The 19,579-nt window shown below is 42.3% G+C and overlaps 1 protein-coding gene across 10 annotated transcripts in view; it reads right to left on the bottom strand.

Annotated features, from left to right (window-relative positions):
* The window catches only part of CELF4 (CUGBP Elav-like family member 4), a 674,752-nt gene that overhangs the window by 31,449 nt on the left and 623,724 nt on the right, over nucleotides 1-19,579 (bottom strand). For 6 of the 10 annotated variants that reach the window (XM_026039579.1, XM_026039573.1, XM_026039594.1 and 3 more), the window contains exons 10-11: nucleotides 18,824-18,904; nucleotides 13,016-13,159 (exon numbers count right to left, since the gene is read on the bottom strand). In XM_026039579.1, coding sequence (XP_025895364.1) covers nucleotides 13,016-13,159; nucleotides 18,824-18,904 — 225 coding nt within the window. The remainder of the gene's footprint in view (nucleotides 1-13,015; nucleotides 13,160-18,823; nucleotides 18,905-19,579) is intronic. The other 4 variants (XM_026039620.1, XM_026039635.1, XM_026039627.1 and 1 more) reach the window with 1 other exon arrangement.

Below are 19,579 nucleotides of genomic sequence, written 5' to 3'. Positions count from 1 at the left end.
AGAAATTTATGGAATATTAGAAAAGCTTCATGCTCTTCTGGAAATAAACGCTATTACTAATTTTTAAGGATGTAAACCAGATGACCAGGTAAAGTTCTTTCATAATCTTTCATAAATCTAAGTAAAAGTTATGGAAATATTGATTTGAGATGATATGGTAAAGAATTTTAAAATGCAGAATTAATACCAATCAGTACAATTTAGTGGAAAATAGTTTCTGCCAAATCAACCTACTTTAATTAAATTGTAACTTTGGATAATCAAGTAAGCTTTCAAAAAGTATACTTAAATTTCTCTAGAGTATTTGACAGAGGCCCTCTTTAAACAAAAAGAAAGCAACACATATTAAATTCCTTAAAAACGGAGTAACTCATATATCACAAAATACAATTGTAAACTGTCACTTATAATATGGAAGAGTTTCTAGTAGCCTACTCCAGGAAAATGCTGAGAGCTCTGTGATATTCAGTATCTCTAACATAATATTTAAGATATCTAAAGTAATTACTGGTAGAATTTGCCAATCATAGAWGAAATGGTGGAATAATAAAAAACGAGAGAAATAGGTCAGACTGATCCAGGTCAATGGATAAGTTGGACTCGGTTAAACAATATTCATTTTAACTCAGCCAAATTCAAAGTTCTGTATCGAAATGAAAAAACAGGTGGGCTTTCTTTTTTCTTTTTTTTTTTTTTTTAAAAAGGGCATTCTTCACTAGAAAACAATCCCTCTGAAAAGAACATAGGGTCATGATAACAGCGAAATAATGAGCCCTCAGTAGTATGATGAACTACTTAAAGGGCTTAGAACAGACTGTGACTTTTGTAATATTAAAAAAATAAAGCTTGATGAACTCTACTGGATGGAGGTAGACATTCGACAAATTCAAAATGGAAATAAGACACTGAGTCTGCATTTTTTTCTAAAACAGTGAAGGTAATTAACTATTTTGGAACATTTTGTTTAGCAATAGGAGTGGAACACTTATCACATGAAATCTTGATTAAGAGATTTCCTAAAATGGATGCTATGACTCAATCAGAAGGTTTGAACCTGACACATGAGCTGAGGTGTCTAGCATATGTTATTTGGCACTTCAGACCAAAGGATGAGAATGGTCCCTTCTGATGCTGCCAATCTGTCTGTCTGTCTGTCTAGTGCTCACTTCACACAGGTATTTAGAAAGTCAGTTCTTGCCTACTAATCTGGCATGGACTGCAGCAACAGTCATGATAGAGGTGACAATTGATGGTAATGTCTTATAATAAATGGCCCCAAAGTGTGGGCTGCAGACCACTGAGACAGCTGACTGGTACTCGTTCTTCATCTTGCTTCCAGCTGAGAGAAACTGAACAGATGGGAAGGGGAGATTAAATGAAGAGTGAAAGTAGATGGCATGATTAACTTTCTCTAAAGGTCAGAACATCCAGTGCAGAAGGTAGCTAGAAATACAAGAGCATCTTCCTGATGTCACCTTCTTGTCTTCCTGTGCATGCAACTACTTCCATACATTGATGCAATGTGAGCTTGAATGGGCAGAGAAGTGGTCCATGGTATTGTGTACTGCCAGTTGGATGCTCTCCAGATACTGCCTCAAAGAAGCAGGCCTTCTGTGAAGAAGTTTGAAGGCTATAGATACAGACCCTGATTATAATGGTTCAAACCAACAAGGATTTTTCTTCCTACCTACAATTCTTCTTTTTCAAGCTGTTCTTTCACATTGAAATTACTGTCATGACTCACATAGAAAGTACATGGGTAAKATTCCAGATTGGACCAGAATTTGAACTTTTTAAACTACTGCATGGTTGGATATGCAATTTTGACTTGTACATTTATAGAAATAGGTCCAGCCTTTGCATTTGCAAGCAGGACTTCTAATCAGGGGCACCTTTGTCTAAAATGAGAAAAAGAAAAAAAAATCTGATATGGCAAACTGCAACAGATTTCTCATTCTAGGAATGGATCTAATGTTCATAAATTCTCTTTTTCCTGTAACCAGAGCTAACCTAAGGAGAGAGCAAGCATTTGTCTTGTTGCTGCAAAAGGTGTATCTACCCATTTAAGACAGGTAGGAGATGAAGTTACCCAAAATAACGAGTGGGAGAAGGATCCAGATTTCAACCAGACCTTGGGAGCCATATGAATCAAGTGCTGGATCAACATACGGAGAGATCTGCTATGAACAAGTAGTATTGCAGTTTATCAAGAGAAGCACCATGTTCAAATTCAGCTCATGATTAGCTTTCTTGTAGGAATAAGCTAAATAGTGGGGAGTCACCTATAGCTAAGTGAATGATATTTGATCCTTTTTTTTTGGGGGGGGGGGGGTAAATAATTTGGAGGTAATAATTAGAATGGAAACAATTTCCTAACTGCCTTTGGAAAGAGAAGGAACTTTCTTGGATTGCTTTCTGAGAATTAGCGTGCACTGTGAATGTTTGAGGTCCTGACACATTAATATAGAGTTTATGGGGTAATGTATATAGTTGAAAAAAAAAAGATGAAATTTTAAGCAGGCAAGCTCTTCTTCAGGTGTAAAATCAAAAGTAAAGATCAATTTTAACTCAGGTATGAGTGGGATCTAAGCTATTAAAGATTCATTGAGAGTATTGCAGAATAAAGATGAAAGGTATTGCTACATCAGTTTTGTTGAAGTTGCACAGTACAAAAAGAATGATAGTACCTACTGAAGCTCTCACCAGCCAAGCCCCACTCCATTTCTTATCTTAATCTTCATTGGCACTGCTCTCAGGTTCTCTCTAGGTTTCTATTTAGTTTGTGGGATTTTGATTAAGAAGCTACTTAAGAAAAATAGAATCTACCAAAAAGACCAATCATCCTTTTTGGTCTATAAGAGGTGTGCATCATAAAAGATTGCCTTCCTTTTGATAACATTTCATGGTGGAAAGGCAAGTTCCTTCCTGATTAAAACAAGACCCCCCCAAAAAAAAAAAAAAAAAAAAAAAAAAAAGAAAAAGTGACAACAAACCACTTGATTGAGCACTCTGAATTCTACTAGCAGGTAATGGTGATTTTTTTTATCAGTTCCCTTGCCCCAAGGAGTCTCCGAAATAGATCAGCTCTTGATATAGCATAGGAGAGAAGCCCTGCCTTGATCCTTCTAACATTTAACCTATATGGATACTAAACATCTCTTTGTGTCTTGCATACCTCATTTTGACCAGAGTGGGGCAACTTAATAGAAATACAGAAAGACTCAAGAGCTTCTCTTGTGGAACTGTCCAGAAGTAAAAATCCACACAGAAAACCTCCTCATATGCAGTGTCTATCTTAGGAAGAAAAAGAAAAGGGAAAATCTCTTTATATCTACATCAGGAAGTTGTGAACTGGCACTAAGCTRTGCTGGGTACCAGCAGGAGAATGGGAGGATCTACAGATGTACATTTTGAAGTGGGAAAGCCCTCAGGTAAGGTTGCTGCTTCAGGTCCAAGGGTTACATCTGCGGTCTTTTCAGTGACAAAGTAAGACCACTACTCTCTCAATTACCTATAATGAATAAGGAGATGATCAGCTGTCTGTTTTTGTCATCAAAACCACTGAGAACTAAGCACTTTCAAAGCATAACGCAGCTGCAGACAAATTCATCTGGTTTTGCAAGCAAAGTCCTCACCTCTRGAAAACCCCCAGGAACTCTGGTGAAGAATTTTAAAAGGAGATTAGGAACCTGTCTTTAAGGCAGTCATAGAATTTCACCTTGTTTCATTGGTTTTGATCATCTGCATCCATATCAGAAATATATATGTGTATGTATATACATATATGTACACACATATGTAATATGTAAAATGTAATATGTTTTATATAATTACTATATAACAGATGAAGACTGGAGAAGCATGACCTGGATTTAGAATGATGTTGAGTTTGATTGAGTGCTTGGGATGGAGGAAACTGGAAATGCTTGAGCAAGGTACCTATTTTTATGAGTGATCTCCAAGTTGTTATCTTGGTGATAACCTTTGAGAATGGCAATATATACTATATGAAACCTTTATCTGAGAATTATTTTTAGTTTGGTTTGCTTACTTAAAAAGTGAGGATATCAGATGCACGGATATATTAAAAGAATGAGGTGGTTGCTCAGGAGTTAAAAAATGCAAGAACTGACATCATCTCTAAAACTTCAGTTCTATAGTTTGCCTATGCACTATGGCACTGCTTCTAATCACTATGGCACTGCTTCTAATCACGTTTCTATCTTCTTCTTTTTCAAGATATCCTTGTTTTAATTACTATAGAGCATGAAGGTGCTTTGGGAATGCCTAACAGGGTGAGCAAGATGGCAATATATTATATTCATCACCACAAATGTTGGAACACGGTCAGTAAACAAGGCAGGATAAGGATGTTTTTTTACTTATACAACCAAATGCTGCCTTGGAGAACTGCTCTTGGTCTCTATTTCTGCCATAATATCCCAGTTATGCTGAGTAAATCACAGTCACCCTTAATAAAATCTCCTAGGCTACTTCTATACTGGTAAACAGCCAGGCTCTAAATGCAAATTACACAGCATGGCTTGCATCTATATGGCTACCCACTCTTAGGCCTCCAACGAGGTGGCCTTGTTTATACTGCCAATTGGGAACAGTCCTTGGCCCTGGTCATCTCTGAGGCCATGTCCAAGCAAGGAGCTAACTAGCATGGGCTCCAGTACAGCCAGTGGCTTACAAACATAAAAGAAATAGTTATGGCACAGTGCTTGAGCTGTTAGCCACAGTCTCATCAGTTTACTAGCAGAGATGAAGCCTTCCTGCCTGTTCCTCTTTTCCTTCGTGCATAGTGTGAGATTTCCAGTGAGATTTCCCTGGCGAAAGGCTGCGTGCCTCTACCTGCACCTGAGGTTGACAGGAACACTGAAGGTCCTACATCAAGTTAAATACYTTGAGAAAAGAAGCAGACAGAGCAGCCAAGCTTGTGGCACCTCAGATTAGGCACTGAAGATTAATAAAGAGTTTTGAATGTGTTTCTATACCTCCCCAACCCCTTGGTAAAATGRGGACAACACAAACACTGTGAAAATGCTGTTAGTCAGCTCTGTGAACCTCTCAAATGCTCTGCTGGGAAGGACCTTACAAAAGCAGATGAGGAAATAATAATAAATTCATATTCATAGCAGGGTTTGAATACTGTGCAGGAAGGAAGGCCTGGGGCCAAGCACAGAGCTGTGAGGATCTGTTGAACAGCTGCTCAGTAACTAGCTAGCTGACAGACTTCAAAACACTGAGCAGCAGTCCTGTGCAGTGAATGAGAAAGGACGGATGGATATAAGGAAGTTGAAGATAGGTATTTGTGGAGATGGATGGACGGTTGGATGACTAATCCTACAGGTCAGATTCACCTTGTATAGAACACGTCTCCTTGGGAGAACAAAAAATAAATGTAACAGCCAAAGTGCTGCACGGGATTTCYAAATCCACTAGAGTGGAATGATGTAAGTCCACTCTGTGCATCTCAATCTTCTAGGGTTCAGAAATGGATCTTCCTGATTATGTATTTATTTTAGGGATCATTAATGTGTTTGGATTGCCTCCAGACCTGAGCTGGTCCATTAACAGAATGTGTGAAGATAAGACAAAGTGACATGTTAGGGATCGTGGCACTGTATCCCAGGGCACACTGTTGTCATGGCCATGTCCCTTGCCGTGAAAGGTGGTATCATGGTGCAAGGAAGTCAAATTGAAGTAGCACATGCAACCCTCCTGTGGCATTTCTCATGTGTGGGTGTTCACATTTGGAATAACAATATCCTTGGAGGACAGGTAGGACCAGCTGTATACAATTAGACCTAGGATTCTTCCACCGTCTAACATCAAAGTTCTTTTAGGGSAAGTTGCAATAAAGAGCATGCTGTGCAGCCACATACGATCATCTGCCTCATCACATTCTTTTCTAATTCCCAGTACTGTAGGACTGGTTTGAAGCCCAGAGCACTAAGTTTTTAATCTCTTTCAAAATTCTTTCTTTTCTTTTCTTTCTTCAGGCATTAACTCGTATAAGTGGTCATTTCCATTAGTCACATAAATGACCAATCCCTCTTTGAAGTTCATTAAATGAGTATCCACAAAGACCCTGCAGAAATGATTTTCTCCATCTAATTACACCATAAGTGCAAATATTTTAAGTTACTATGGAAGTGCATATGTGAGTAGCTATGTACAAACATATACGTAACTTTTAAAAATATTCTAGATGTGGACTACATCACTTGGATGGGGAGATGGATAGAATAGCAATGGATATATCCAGATGGATAAATAGAAGATAGATGCTCCTAACATATTCTTGTCTAATACATTGTTAAGCTACAAAAGAAAGCAGAAGTCCCTGTGTACAATGTATAGATTTTCTTTAACATGAGTTATTGGGAAAAGGCAGAGCTGTCTCTTTAACTGGAGAGCTGCAAACAGCTGTTCCTTATGCATACATGCTTGCTTGGTCTGAAAGTTTTGGTAAGTCAGTGCATAACTGACAGTTAGATTTATCTCCCCAATAAGCAATCAACATTATAATAAAGGAAAAATGCTTTCAGTGCACCTTTGAGAGTGCATCAGAAATTAATCTAAACATCAAATTAATTATAGTTTGTAAATGAATAGTGGCTCACAGCCCTAATACTTCTCCCGCTCCTCCTCCTCCCCCCAAAACCTCCCCCAACAGGCTGCAATGGCTGGAGGTGCTGTATTGTGAGTTTGATGAAAAGCTCCTTCTCTTTCTTACTCTCAGGACTATTAGCTGGAGAAGTGTCCCTTTTTTATTCTGCTGGCCTCAAGTCTCAGCCCAGCTGCTTTGTATTAAAACAGAGTGTGTCTAGCAAATAAACTCCTGTGCCTCCTCTTTACCTGGGAGCCCTAAGCACCCCTTTGATGGTGCCTTTTTTCCTCCTGACCTAGTTTCCAATGAAGCTGGACACGTCATGAGTCTTTGCTTGCAGCCTGGTTGTCTGCACCAGGCTCTGGAGAACACAACAGACCACAACAAGYTGGTGCTGAGCTGACCTGAAACATCCTGGTGATGAGGGGGGTCAGGCATGTCTAATGTGCCTGGAAAATTGGCTCCAGATTGTCTCAACTCAGGCACTCAAATTAGTGGGTTCTTTCACTACACTTGAGCTCTGGTCTGTAACTCATAGCTCTATGGCATGACCATCTGAAATTGCCCAGGGATCCAAGGCAGACTTCATGGCCACYAGATCATTCAAAGTGGCCTAATTCCATAGACTACAGGGAGAAAGTTTGGGGTAGAGACTTTTCTTGGGAAATTTTAAAACAGGTTTAAAGTAAAAAGCAAAAGAAAGAAAGAAAAAAAGAATTTAATCACAGTACTGCTAACAGCAGCAAGCAGAGCACCACCTCTTTCCCAACTGGTTTCCAGTAACTTATCTGTTGAGAAAGGCTATTTTCCAAGGGGAAGGAAATTACTTTGAGCTCATAAATAATTCTCATCTGTGGATTTTAAAGCACCACAAAAAGAAGCCAATGTCGAKGCACACAGACCAGCTGGCCCATGATCTTGCGGGCAGGACAGACACACGGAACTAGCATTTCTAACTCTTACACCTGAGCTTGCTCTTTTCCCTCGACAAATTTAAGGAGAGCTGACTTTTTCATTAAATGAGAAACTGGCAGCTTTGGCAGGATGCACTGGAGGCACATTGTGAGCAGGTGCTGAGCAATATTTTTCCTGTGTACCTCAGGGACTACTGCTCCACTCCCATGTCTTATGCAGCGCCGCCAATGCTCTTCAGACCTGACCTACAGTGCCGCTGGTCCCAGGTCCCTGCAGAGTTTTGCTGATGCCCCAGTCTCTTGAAGTTTACCTTGTTCCTACTCAACTTCCAGRTTGAAATGCTGTAGACAGCTGTGACCTGCTTGCTGCCCTGCATCTCCCACCCCACTTTTCTGCCACCACACTGCAGGCTTGAACTGCCACAATATGTTTTTAATAATATGATACAAGCTCTTCCTATTCCCCAGATCTTCTCCTGAGCTTCACTCTCTCCTGTGTCCAGCCATCATTCCTCACTGCTTTTCTCACCTTTAATCTCTCTCCTTTGGCTTCTTTGTTTCTTTTCATAAGCTAGAAGCCAGAAAATGTCGAGTAGGAAATAAAAGGAAAATATTTAACAGAGAGAGCAATTAACTACTATGTCCCTCAGCAAGTGGTGTCTTCTTTCTTTTGGCACCTTCAAAGGCCACAGGACACTTCCACCAGATGGCATGGTCCACTAGCAGCTGCAGAGTGGACTCTGGGGAAGAAAYTGGGATGAAGCTTGATGTCCATGTTACACCAAGAGCTAAATAAGACGGTCCCTTTAGTCCATATGATTCCATGCTTCTAAGAAGACATCACAGTATGTAGTCAAAGCTAGAGCACTTACTGCTGTGTTTCATATGGGACATTTCAAAAATGGTTGGGACATCACTACTGTCGGGGTGCATGTCCAGGATGCACAGAGCGGGAAAAAACGACTAGAGGACACWTTCAGGGACAATCCAAGGTGGCAGACTATGAACTGAACCAAGTTATTTTTTTTTAATAGGCACAACAGAGCCTCTCAAAAGCCTCCCTAGACGGTTGTACTTTGGGGAGAAACGGACACTGAAAACCTTCCCGTGCCAGAGGATACGGGGAACCTGCACAAACTGCGGGGACGTGCACAGTGCCAGCTGCTCGTTGATGTGCAAAGAGCCATCAGAGGCAGGTGCTTGTCACTCTCAGAGAGCGGGGGCTGAACAAATGAATGCCACTTACACTAGTATAGCAATTTTTCTGTTTTTAATTTATCTACATCTTATTTGACACCTCAGGGTAATCATTTGGCCTCTGCTGTTCCATCTATGTCCTCGTTTTTCTAATTTCTGTCATGTCTTCCTAATTAATATTGCCCAAACCTATCCTTTTCTCACTCTCTTCTCTGTTAAAACATTTTCATAGAACGTGGTTGTCTCTATATTTCACTATTTTAATGTCTTTAAATGTCTTCTCAAAATGTGTCCTGTGTGACAACAGTGAGTACTTATGAAATTAGGTCTGTGTCGTAGCATCATCCTACCACAGAGGCAGAGTTAGCCATGTGTGGGTAATGTGAAGACTTGCTCTTCTCACATTTAGTTGTCCCAGCAGTCTTAATTACATCATTTTACCACAGCTTGTCTTTATATCTGGTACACAAACTGGTCACACTTAAATAATCTGCATGTCTAAGAAGGGAAATATCACTTGAACTGTTCTGACCAACATACGGATACGCTGCATGATCTTGGGCAATGAGGAAACAAACAGGAAAACCCACATGTGGTGGGAAGGCAAAGAGGCTCACTGCAGTCTTTGCCTTGTGCAGAAACAAGATACAGCTCTAGGATCCTGCAGATGTTGAAGCTCAGACTGCCATAAAATGTGCCTAAGTATATCAGCCTGCCCTGTAAAAGGGAGTCAGTGGCTTCAAGAGCACCTGATTAAGTGTAATTTTTCCCGAGTGAAAGAACAATTCCTGTGGTGGTCCTGGCATTTCCGTTGGAATGGAGAGCATGCCTCAGGTAAGGTGGAACAGGCTGACAGTGAAAGAAGACTGTGTGAAGGGGCTTCAGATATTTGCTGGACAGTGAGTGAAGGAACAGCAGGTAAAGAGAGAGAGGACAGAGGTGTGAAAGGCTTTGAAGGTGAAATCAATAAGTTTGAAGACACRAGGGTTGAAAAGGCAGCTCCTGAGGAGAATCCCAAAGAGATGCTGGTGTGGTCAGTGCAGTGGAGGCTGAGCCCTTGATACAGGTAGGGAGGGTATCTGGGAGGGAGAAGTGAGGTCTGCACTMGGACATATTTCAGCTGCCTGGGGAAAGGGGAAGAAAAAAAAAACAAAACAAAAGCAGAGGTTTCTAAAATTGTAGCAGAAAATGCAGGATTTGGATCAAGTGTGGAGGTGTGCAGCAAGATGAAAGTCTTGGGCAAAGACAGGTCCTGATCTAAATGAGTGAGAAGATAGGGTTGTTTCTCTGACAGTCTTACACACTCTAGCAAGCAGACCTGCAGTAGAAAACAACAAACATACTGTGACTGTTTTCACATTGTATGCACACATTTTCACCACACTGGTGTTTGCTGCAGTTCCCATTCCTTGCTGCTCTGTGTCAGTGCAGAGGTAGCCTCTGAACGGGGATGTGAAAGGCTTCCTCACCACAGCGTAGCTTCTGCAGAGCACGTAAGTGCTAAATTGTTCTCTGCAGGATGTCTGACTCCAGGAAACCAGGAGAAAGGCTTATGATTAATCTCTTTTTCTAACACTACCATGGCTGCCCCTACCCTGTCCTGCTTTTAGGGGCCAAAACAGGTTCTGTATCTGTCTTTGTGTTGAAAGTGCAGTGGAGGTCCTTTTTTTGAGATGCTATACCGTCAATTCGCTCGCTTTGGGCCAGAGAGAGAAAGCAGCAAACAAAATATTTCCTGTTCCCATGGACAAAACATAGTGACATTTTTCTACAGATTTAAGTTTGTCTTACGCAAAACTTCTTGACAATTTCTCAACAACCTGGGGCTAGACTATGTTACAGCAATTTACTTAGGATCTGCATAGCAGATATATTTTAAAAGGTCATACAATGGTGGAATATCTTTCTSGGGCCAGACAGAATTGTCCCCCTAGGCTACCAGTTGCAGAGCTCTATCTGGGTTCAAAATAAAAAGGGAATCAGAATACAAATGCTGTGTTTTTTACATGTTGAGTTTTGGGAAAAGTTTAAGTAGAAAAGGAAAGTATTTTCTTACTTTCAAAATTAACAAAATATACTTTTTCCCTAGGAAAAAATAATTTCCCCCTGGAAAAAAGAAATCTTGACTTTCTGGACACACACACACACAAAAATACAATCAGCTCCAGCTTCAGTGGACTTAGTAAAGTCAGAAAGTCCTAATTATCAGTGATACCTCAATGTTTTTGTATTATTCTAAATTTGAAGGGCATTAGGGTGGGATGTTTTGAAGAGCAATGTGACATACTTGCAATAATTAGCTACCTCTATTTCTATGCCTCTGGAGATGGTGCAAATGGCAGTGCAGTCAACATGTTTGCTAACACCAACAGCCACACGAGGCCCACAGCTCTAAGGGAAACTGAGTTRAAGTCAGAGAAAACTGCCTTGCTCTGATCTTTTGCCTGAGACTTGACTGGACTTGGATAGAAGAAGCTAAGACAAGCTGATAAGGTCAGCCCCATGTCCCTTCCCCACAAACTAAGTATATTTTACCATCCTCCTTTTAAGACTTGTAGCCACAGAGCTTTTGAAATAAGAGGAAAAAAAGTAAATCTCTACCCAGAAGATATTYTTTGCCTCTAACCTATCTTTTTCTCCATTGATCCTTGGTCTTCTCCTCTGTGAATATGACAGCTAGGCTTAGCACACCCCTAAATGTTAATTGCGACAGGAATGGCAATCTCATTGCCAAAGCTCCATTTCTAACTCACTGGTATCCTGTGCAGATCTAGTCACTTTGTTCTGAGTTTTAACATGGTTAGGGCTCTAAAAAGGCAGGTCGACTCTGAAGAGAATGGGTCTGACCCTCTAGTTTCTCTTTTGAATCTCCCAGCTGCTTCTGCACACTGAATTCTCTCTTCATTTATTCCTCTAGTACTTGAGGTTGCAGGAATCCAATGATGGGGGATATGGTGTCACCTTGTATTAGGGGACAGATCTCCTTCAAAGAGCAAAACTGCCTGTTCAGACACTCTGTGGCTGGGCGGAAAGGACTGTGCACAGACAAGTGGCACCAAACTCTTGGAAGTTTCCCTCTGTCATGTACCAAAGCTTGCAAGGAATGAGCCAAGAGCTCTGGGAAGTGGGCTGTCCAGGAGGGGAAGGCAGCATGGGAAGGGGACTCAGAGTGGCTTTAAAAACAAATGATAATCCAACATGTCTTAAGACTGGAGGTTTGCCTGAGAAGCAGGGTCCATATCAGCTGCAAGTAACTGGAAAAACAAAAGCAGACATTTCTCCCATTGCACGTTTCATGGAGAGCGTGCAAAGAATGTGGGATGGTGGAGAACCAGAAACTGAGCATCCTATTCCTGGGGACAAGGATGGGTTCAATTCCTTGTTCCCCAGGTGTAATGGGGCCAAATGTGGCAGCATCCCTGCTCCATGGCACTGAGGGACGCTTTACCGCAACACCCTCGCAAGCAGCAGGGTCTCACTGAGACACCAGGTGCCCATCAACACATGGCTCTTGGCCAGCACCCTGTGGGTGCAGCTTGAGGGGCCCAACCCAGCGGACCGGGCCCTGCTCAGACTCCACGCTGATGGGCTGGGCCAGTGGCAAGGCAGAGCAGTGAGCACACTGCTGCTTTCAAGAGGGTAAACCCAGGCTCTCAACAGGGTCTGTTAGCTGAGGTCTGGCTTGGGTTACTTGCATCTGCTGTGGCTCTGGCTCAGGTCTGACAGGCTCAGAAAATAGGCTGCAAKCCACTGAGTAGCCCTCTTCACACAAGACCATGTTTTCAGTGGGTGTTTTTCAGCCCCTGTTAATTTGTAACTCATGCATTACATCTGCTGGAAAGCTGCCCTGCTTTTCTGTCTTATCTTCAGCCCCACAACCTGTTTTTCCCTTCCATTAAATATAGAAATTCTCCTTCTGTCACACACTCCCACTAATGACCCCATCAGCAATTCACCTACCCTCTGGTCCCATGCATTTTCCTCCAAATATTTTAGTCTCCTCTGCACCCTCCCACCTCCCTTGCCAAGGGCTGGCATTTTCTGCCCCACCACCAATATCCACAGCACCCTGCTGCTGGGGAGATCCCAACCTTCACCTCTAAGCAGCGCACACAATTCTGAGCATGAGACAATTAGGAGAGAAAGAGGGAAGGGGGAAAGTATCGACAGGAGTAAATCGAGAGAAATCATAAAGCTTAAGCAGAGAGAAAGCAGTTTGAAAGGTAAAGTATTCAGAGAAAGCCCTTTCCTGGATGAATCTAATTGTTTTGTTATCTTTACCCACCAAAGCATTTACTTTGGTTTGTCGCCCGATCCACAAACACTTTCGAGGAGATGACATTACCGAAAGGCAGGAACATCTGCATCAGCTCAGCATCCCCAAACTCCTGGGGCAGATGGTAGATAAACAGGTTACAGCCCTCTGGTCCTGTGAAGAAAAGAGGAAGACTCATGAACAGAGAGAAATAGGATATAAGAAAGCACATGGTGGAGATTTACTTCAGTGTCCCTTCTCTGATTGCTGGGGGAATCTTCTCTAGCAATCAGTCTGATCCTTATCGAGTCTCAGCAAAATCATTTCTTGGTTCATCTGCACATCTGCCAAAGTCTGGCCTTCTTCAGCTTGGAACATAAGCTGGKGTGTGTGTGTTTTCAGTGTCTTTTTTTTTGGCTAATCTGTGCACTGTTACTGTTTAGTCCGCTTTAGAAATCTTTATGACCAACAAAGCAGCATCTGTTATAAAGACCTTCCCATACTAGATGGTTGTGCAAGAGATAGGATAAATGGCTTTAAATCAAAAATCTGAGACTTCAGGACAGGAATTCTCTTTTTCCCTTAATGCTGTAACAAATATTATTACAGCCTTCAGAGTGTACTTGGAAAAAATGTCCAGGAAGACTTTTTGTTGGAAAAATACCATTTTGTTAAAGTTGAGACTCTCAGAAAATGTTCTGTTGAAATTGCATTTTGGAGCAGAAAAGTGAAAAACCTGCCTCTGCTTGAAGGTACAGGAATAAAACTTTTCAAAATGACTTTTTAATGTATTAAAATGTAAGATACCCTGTACATATAGCAAAAGTCATACTGTACATATAGCAAAAATCAAAAGGAAACATTTGCTTCCTTATTTGCATTGCTCATTAGCAGAAAACTGCATAGTTTGAAGAAGCGGAGATTGAGTTTTGTTTGTTTGTTTTCTGTTGGGACTATTTCCAATGGGGCTTTCAGTTTCTGGCCACTGATGCATTGACCCTGACAGGTAACTCTAGCTCTGGTTCACTCTAGAGAGGCTGAAGTGAATTAGTGCACATTCCCTGCCACAAGGGAAGGGGACAGAGGGMAATGGGGTTTTCTCCTTCCCCAGGCCCATGTACCTGTGACCTAACTGAGCCAGACTTCTCCGTTTATGACTTTCTTTCTGGGGAAAGAAAGGTTCTTTTTTCCTTTTTTTTTTTTTTTTTAATAATACTCTCACTTTCTTCATCAGGGCATAATTACGGTGTCATAACAGAGCAAATTACAACTTTGCCTTTCCTGTTACAGAGAGGAGTTTTCCTAGATGCTCCCACCTTCTATTAGCCATTACTCATCCCCCCGGCTGGCAGGAGAAGTACGGCAAAGTCAGGATCCTGACAGATGCCCATTTAAAGCTCATTAAAATTCCTGGGCCTCAGCATGATTGAAGTCACAGGCTCTCCACATTTCCTTTTGGATTAATGGAAAATGAAGCCCTAATGAATATTTGCTAAGCACAATTTTCCCCACTAATTTGCTAAAAGGACTGTCACGAAGGAACAGCTGATCCTTTGCATCTCACGCATTTCCTAGAGGTCATGAGGATGGTGATAGGGTTTCTTCCAAATAGGGGGGACAGTGGTATGGTGGGATAATTAACTAATTAGGCACCCAGTCATCTGCTTAGCTAAATTACTTTTGAACCTCCATGGCCCACATTCAGACTCCCCTGTTTCATGCCAAGATCTTCCATCTCTCCCTGCAATGCSGTCTGTCTCTCTCCTATTCTCCCCAATCAACAACCATCCCTTTCCCAGTCCTTGCTGCAGTTCAGTTCCACCCGATGTGGCATTATTGGCAGGATAAACTAGATATGTAACAGTCTGAAAGTGTTAAACAAACACTGACCCCCTGAGGTGTCTGTTAGAGTAGAAGAAAATTCTGCCCAGGAGAAGACCATGGTCCAGAATAGCAGGGAAAAAAATCATTTGTTCATCTGAACATACCCCAGAGCACTTCTGCTGTGGGATTTGAGATCCACATTTCAATAGAATGGGTAAAATTTGGCCTTGCTGCAATTAGTGGCAAAATTCCCACCGACATCACCAGAGCCAGCAGTTTGCTCTGCAAAACTGGCAAATTCTTTCAAAAAYGCCAGCTGCATTTCCTGGGGTCTTGGATGTGTTGTACATGAGTAGGGATGCTGCCCGTATGTGCTGAGAAACACCTACTAAGGCATAAGGCAGATGAGGAGGCAAGTAACTTCCTCTACACCAAGCTCAGAGGTTGGCTCAAGGAGAGAACTACCCTTAGCTAACCTTCAAGTCACCATTGCCTCACACTGCTGGCCAAGAGGGAGAGAGATCAGGGAGATGTGATCTTTGGAAGGCTCAGTTCTGCTCCAAAACATGCAAGCGAAACTCATACTGTGGCTTCCTGCACTGATGCAGACATTCAAGGCCAAACTCATTTTGTTTCTAACTAAAGAGGATTTTTGCTCATTTTGAGTGTTGCAAACTTCACCTGCTACTGCAAAACAACCCGGGGTAGTTTGATCGGTTTTCCTACCTTCCTTCCGTCCACATATAAAAATACTGCCCTTAGGATTAAACAAGCCATTTCTTGTTACACCCATCCATGCATACGATGGCTTTTACAGTTAGCCTTCTCAGTACAGAATTCACAAAACTAGGTTTCTCTGTCTCCACTCTTCTACTTTGTTTTTGTTTTGCTTGGGTCTAGTAAAACTGGGCACTGCATGGAAAACTTCGCATTATATGGCCACCCCTGGGTGTATATGTATAGATCTCTGAGAAACTGAGCTCATTAAACACCCAGCTCAGAATCCTAGAAATCAGGATCATTGGACTGGGGGGAATTATCACAGCTGAAAAGACAAAATTTCACTGAAGACTTCAACTGTTGAGACAGAAGTCCAGTTTTGGGCTGGGTTAATGGATTGCTGGAGACATTACACCTAGCAGTTCAGGGATGAATATAGTGCCAGAATATAGTGCCACTGCCCAAGAGTTGGCTAAAGAGTTAGCTCTGACAACATATTACAAAAAGAGAATCCAGGTTCATTTTTACCCTGGTACCTACCCTAACTGTTGGATTTATTGCCTAATAAAATATATATTTCTGTTCATTAATACTCTATAAATAGAGATGATTCAAACAAAATGGGAAGAAAAGTTGTAAGAAATATGTTTTATCAATGTTTTTTACATTATATGCAAATCATGCTGGATAGTGGAAGAAACTGCTAATGAGGGCAGTGGACYACATGGTAGAGAGCTCCATAGTGGATCCATGTTGGTTTGGCCTGGTTGGACCTATTTATTCCCACTGAACCRTTGCTATACCAGTACTCCATAGCCTCAGTRCTGGGGTGCACATAGGCCGACTCGGCCTGCCCCTGCCTGTCCAGGCAGGGTCCTTCCAACAAAAATTAAAAACAAGGTGTCCAATAAGGCGTGCAAAGTTAGCAGGCAACCCTTGGGCCAGCTGCACAGCAAGTGGGACGTATGTCTCCTTTCTGCAGCACATACTGAAGGACTGTGAATTCTTTGCCCTTTCTCCTGCTTCTACCTGCAGGCCAGATAGGAGTCACAAGCCTGCCCCACTCCAGTTTAACATCTAAGTGTATTTCTGAGTTTCAAAAGCCACGTCAGAATGAGCAATACCATACCAATTCAAAATTAGGCCGGAAGTTTGCCTGTCTGACTCGGTCCAAATCAAAACTTCAACTTTGATCATTCTGGATCAGTTCCACCCTGTGCAAGTCGTCAGCTGCTGACGGCCTCAGCACTCACATGGAAGCAGTGACTAATCTCTACAGGAACATGGAGCAGCTCTGGGCTTGTTATCCAGCCAGGATGCAGGACCTGAGAGTCAGCACTGTTATTAACAATGCGACCATCAGTGTTACTGTTGTGCCAGGGCTGGTTCATTAACAAATCAATGTTTGTGCAGATCCTCGCAAACATCTTTTCAGCACTGAGTGTTATTATTATTATTATTATTATTAGAGTTTCCCCTTGCTGTGTTTTCCTGTTAAAGGTTAGAGAGCCTTAAAGGTCTCGGCCCTGCGCTAAGATGGAGTGCTGTGCCTTGGAGATCCTCCCCTCCAGGAAGCAGCAGGGAAAGCCACAGCAGCCAAGCACTGCAGGTGAGTGCACAACATTCACAAGGGCAACCTGGGCAGGACTGTGGTCCATCTTACACATCTGCTCCCCAACCACGCTCAATATCAGCTGCTTGCAGGAAGGAGCAAGGTGATATGAGACAACTTGTCCACTGGGTGACACTCGCCCTCAACCCAAAGAGACGAAGCGTGCCTTATCAACAGAGGGGTCTTTGGGCAGTGGGTATTCAAAGCATGCAGAACATTCATTGCTTCTGGTTGCTCCTGGCCCAATGCTAGGCTAAGCAATGGTCTGCTTGCCATTTTGTCCTGTGCTTAATCTAGCCCCAGTAAGTAATAAAAAGCAAAGTCCTTCAGCATGGGGGAAACATCTCTGTAATGATATGTTAGGTCTGTGCATCTGTTCTCACAGCAGGGACGTGTACTAGAGCTAATCAGGAGCTGGAAGTTGTGTTCCCCAGGAAATTCTGACATCAGAAAAAAATTAATTCCAAATTAGATCGAAATGCCAACACTCTAATTTTCTCACAAAATGAGATTTCTCCCCCAAAGTAGTTTTAGGCCATCAGAACGTTTTAGTTTGATAGTGTAATCTCGACATTCGTTTCATTCTGACTGTTACACCATATTAAAATATTAAATATCATTATATATATAATAACACGCATAACAGAATATATCTGAATTAGTGATCTAATAGAGGATAAAAGTTGAAATGTAATTATTTAAAATGAGGGTCTGCACACTAAGCTGAGGCACCTAACTTAAACATGTTACTTAGGTAAGCAGTCTCCTGCTAATCAAAAAAGAGGAACAGACTCCCTAGAGGACAGCTGGGAATACCTAAGTGGATTGCCCTCCAAGGATCTCACTTCTCTCCACTGACAGCAAGAGGAACATAAGGGACTAGACTCGGGACTCTTCATTCAGACAAGCCTTTGGGTGTGCAACATTAAATGGCATGGATACCTCCCAAAACATTTGGCTTTGAGAAAGAAAAGCAAAAGGGAAAAATAAAAGGAAGAAAGAGGGACAGATTTCAGCACTGGAAAATAAGAAGCTTTTATACCAAACAGGCACACAATAAATAGTGCAAGATTTGCCTCTCTTTACTTTTCATGCCTACATGGCAACGATCTCCTACTGCAGACTAGTTAAACCAGCGTGGAGRAATTGGTAGTTGTACATCATTCATCCTATCCCAGCATAGATGTCGTGCTCTGCTTTCTCTCCAGATTATCAAGGATCAGGCTGAAAGGCCTAGACCAGCTGATAATCTAAATAGTAGGTGTCTGAAACTGCTTTAACTGAAGAGTCACCCGCGTTTTGTTTTCAATTAAATCCCTTATTGCAATGCTGTTGGATTTCTGATCTGCATTATTGTTGACTGTCTCTAACACRGGTCCCCACTGGATGTTACTGCCTGTGTTGCTACCCAGACTCTCCATGGCCTGTGCACATCAGCATGCTCCCCTCCCTGGGGGCTGGGAAGAAGATAGCAGCAGCTATTTCCCATGAGGACGTTCCTGCAGATTATTGTTAGTGCTGATGATGCTGTGACACACACAGAAACACAGAAGAGACTTCGTAGACCAAGGATTCAAAGCAATGGAGCATTTGATGGCCTCTCTCTACGCATATGAGGAAGGGAAGCGGTGAGGTGGGGGTGACATGCCAGGGGCAGAAAGGGGAACAGCCCCTTCACTCACCTTCTCTCTGTTGCTGTGGGATCATGGGAGGCGGCTGTGGGAACGCTTGGCTAATCTGGCCATAAGCAGCAGGATAAGCAGCTATAAGGGAAAGGGAGAGAAGAAAGAGGGAGAGATTTCAGCAGTGGGAAACAAGATGCTTTCACACCAAATAATCACACAAGCTGGAGGTGGAGCTGTTCCACCTGCATTTCAACACTGTAGAAGGAGAGATCTTATATAGCCTGGGATGTAGTAGCACCATAAGAGTGGTGCTCCAGGTGGTGTCACTTTGCTGTGAGCACACATCATCCCTTCAGCTTAGTCAGCAGCAAACCTGGGACCACCCACTGGTGCAAATGGGGCACTCCACTGAGATCTTCCCCAGCAGAGACCCATAACCATCCCAGATGGGACCACAAACACATTCATTCATGAGCCCAGCATGTTGATGCCTTGTATCTATTTGGTGAGCACACTCAGTGTTTCTCTAAGTGATCTCCCCTGCACTCTGGTTATTTCCTATGTTCATAAAAATGGTTCACACATGTGTTTTCTCTTTCTTACTCTAGCCTTCATATGCACATATACTACATGTAAAGATTCACATATACGCTCTCAGGTATACATTTTCTTTCACATATATAGGTACTTTCTTGCGCAAACACAGCGGGAACAGCGTGCAGCAATTAAACAATTTTCCCCACCTCGACTCCCCCACCAAGCAGACAAGGGGAGCCACAGATGGTGGATGATGTGCCTCGCTGCTAAAAATAC

This window comes from Nothoprocta perdicaria, unplaced genomic scaffold (assembly GCF_003342845.1).
Source record: "Nothoprocta perdicaria isolate Ctin4 unplaced genomic scaffold, notPer1 scaffold_10, whole genome shotgun sequence".
NCBI classification, from domain to species: Eukaryota; Metazoa; Chordata; class Aves; order Tinamiformes; family Tinamidae; genus Nothoprocta; species Nothoprocta perdicaria.
Note: the sequence above shows the minus strand (reverse complement) of the source record. Positions and strands in the feature narration are given on the sequence as shown.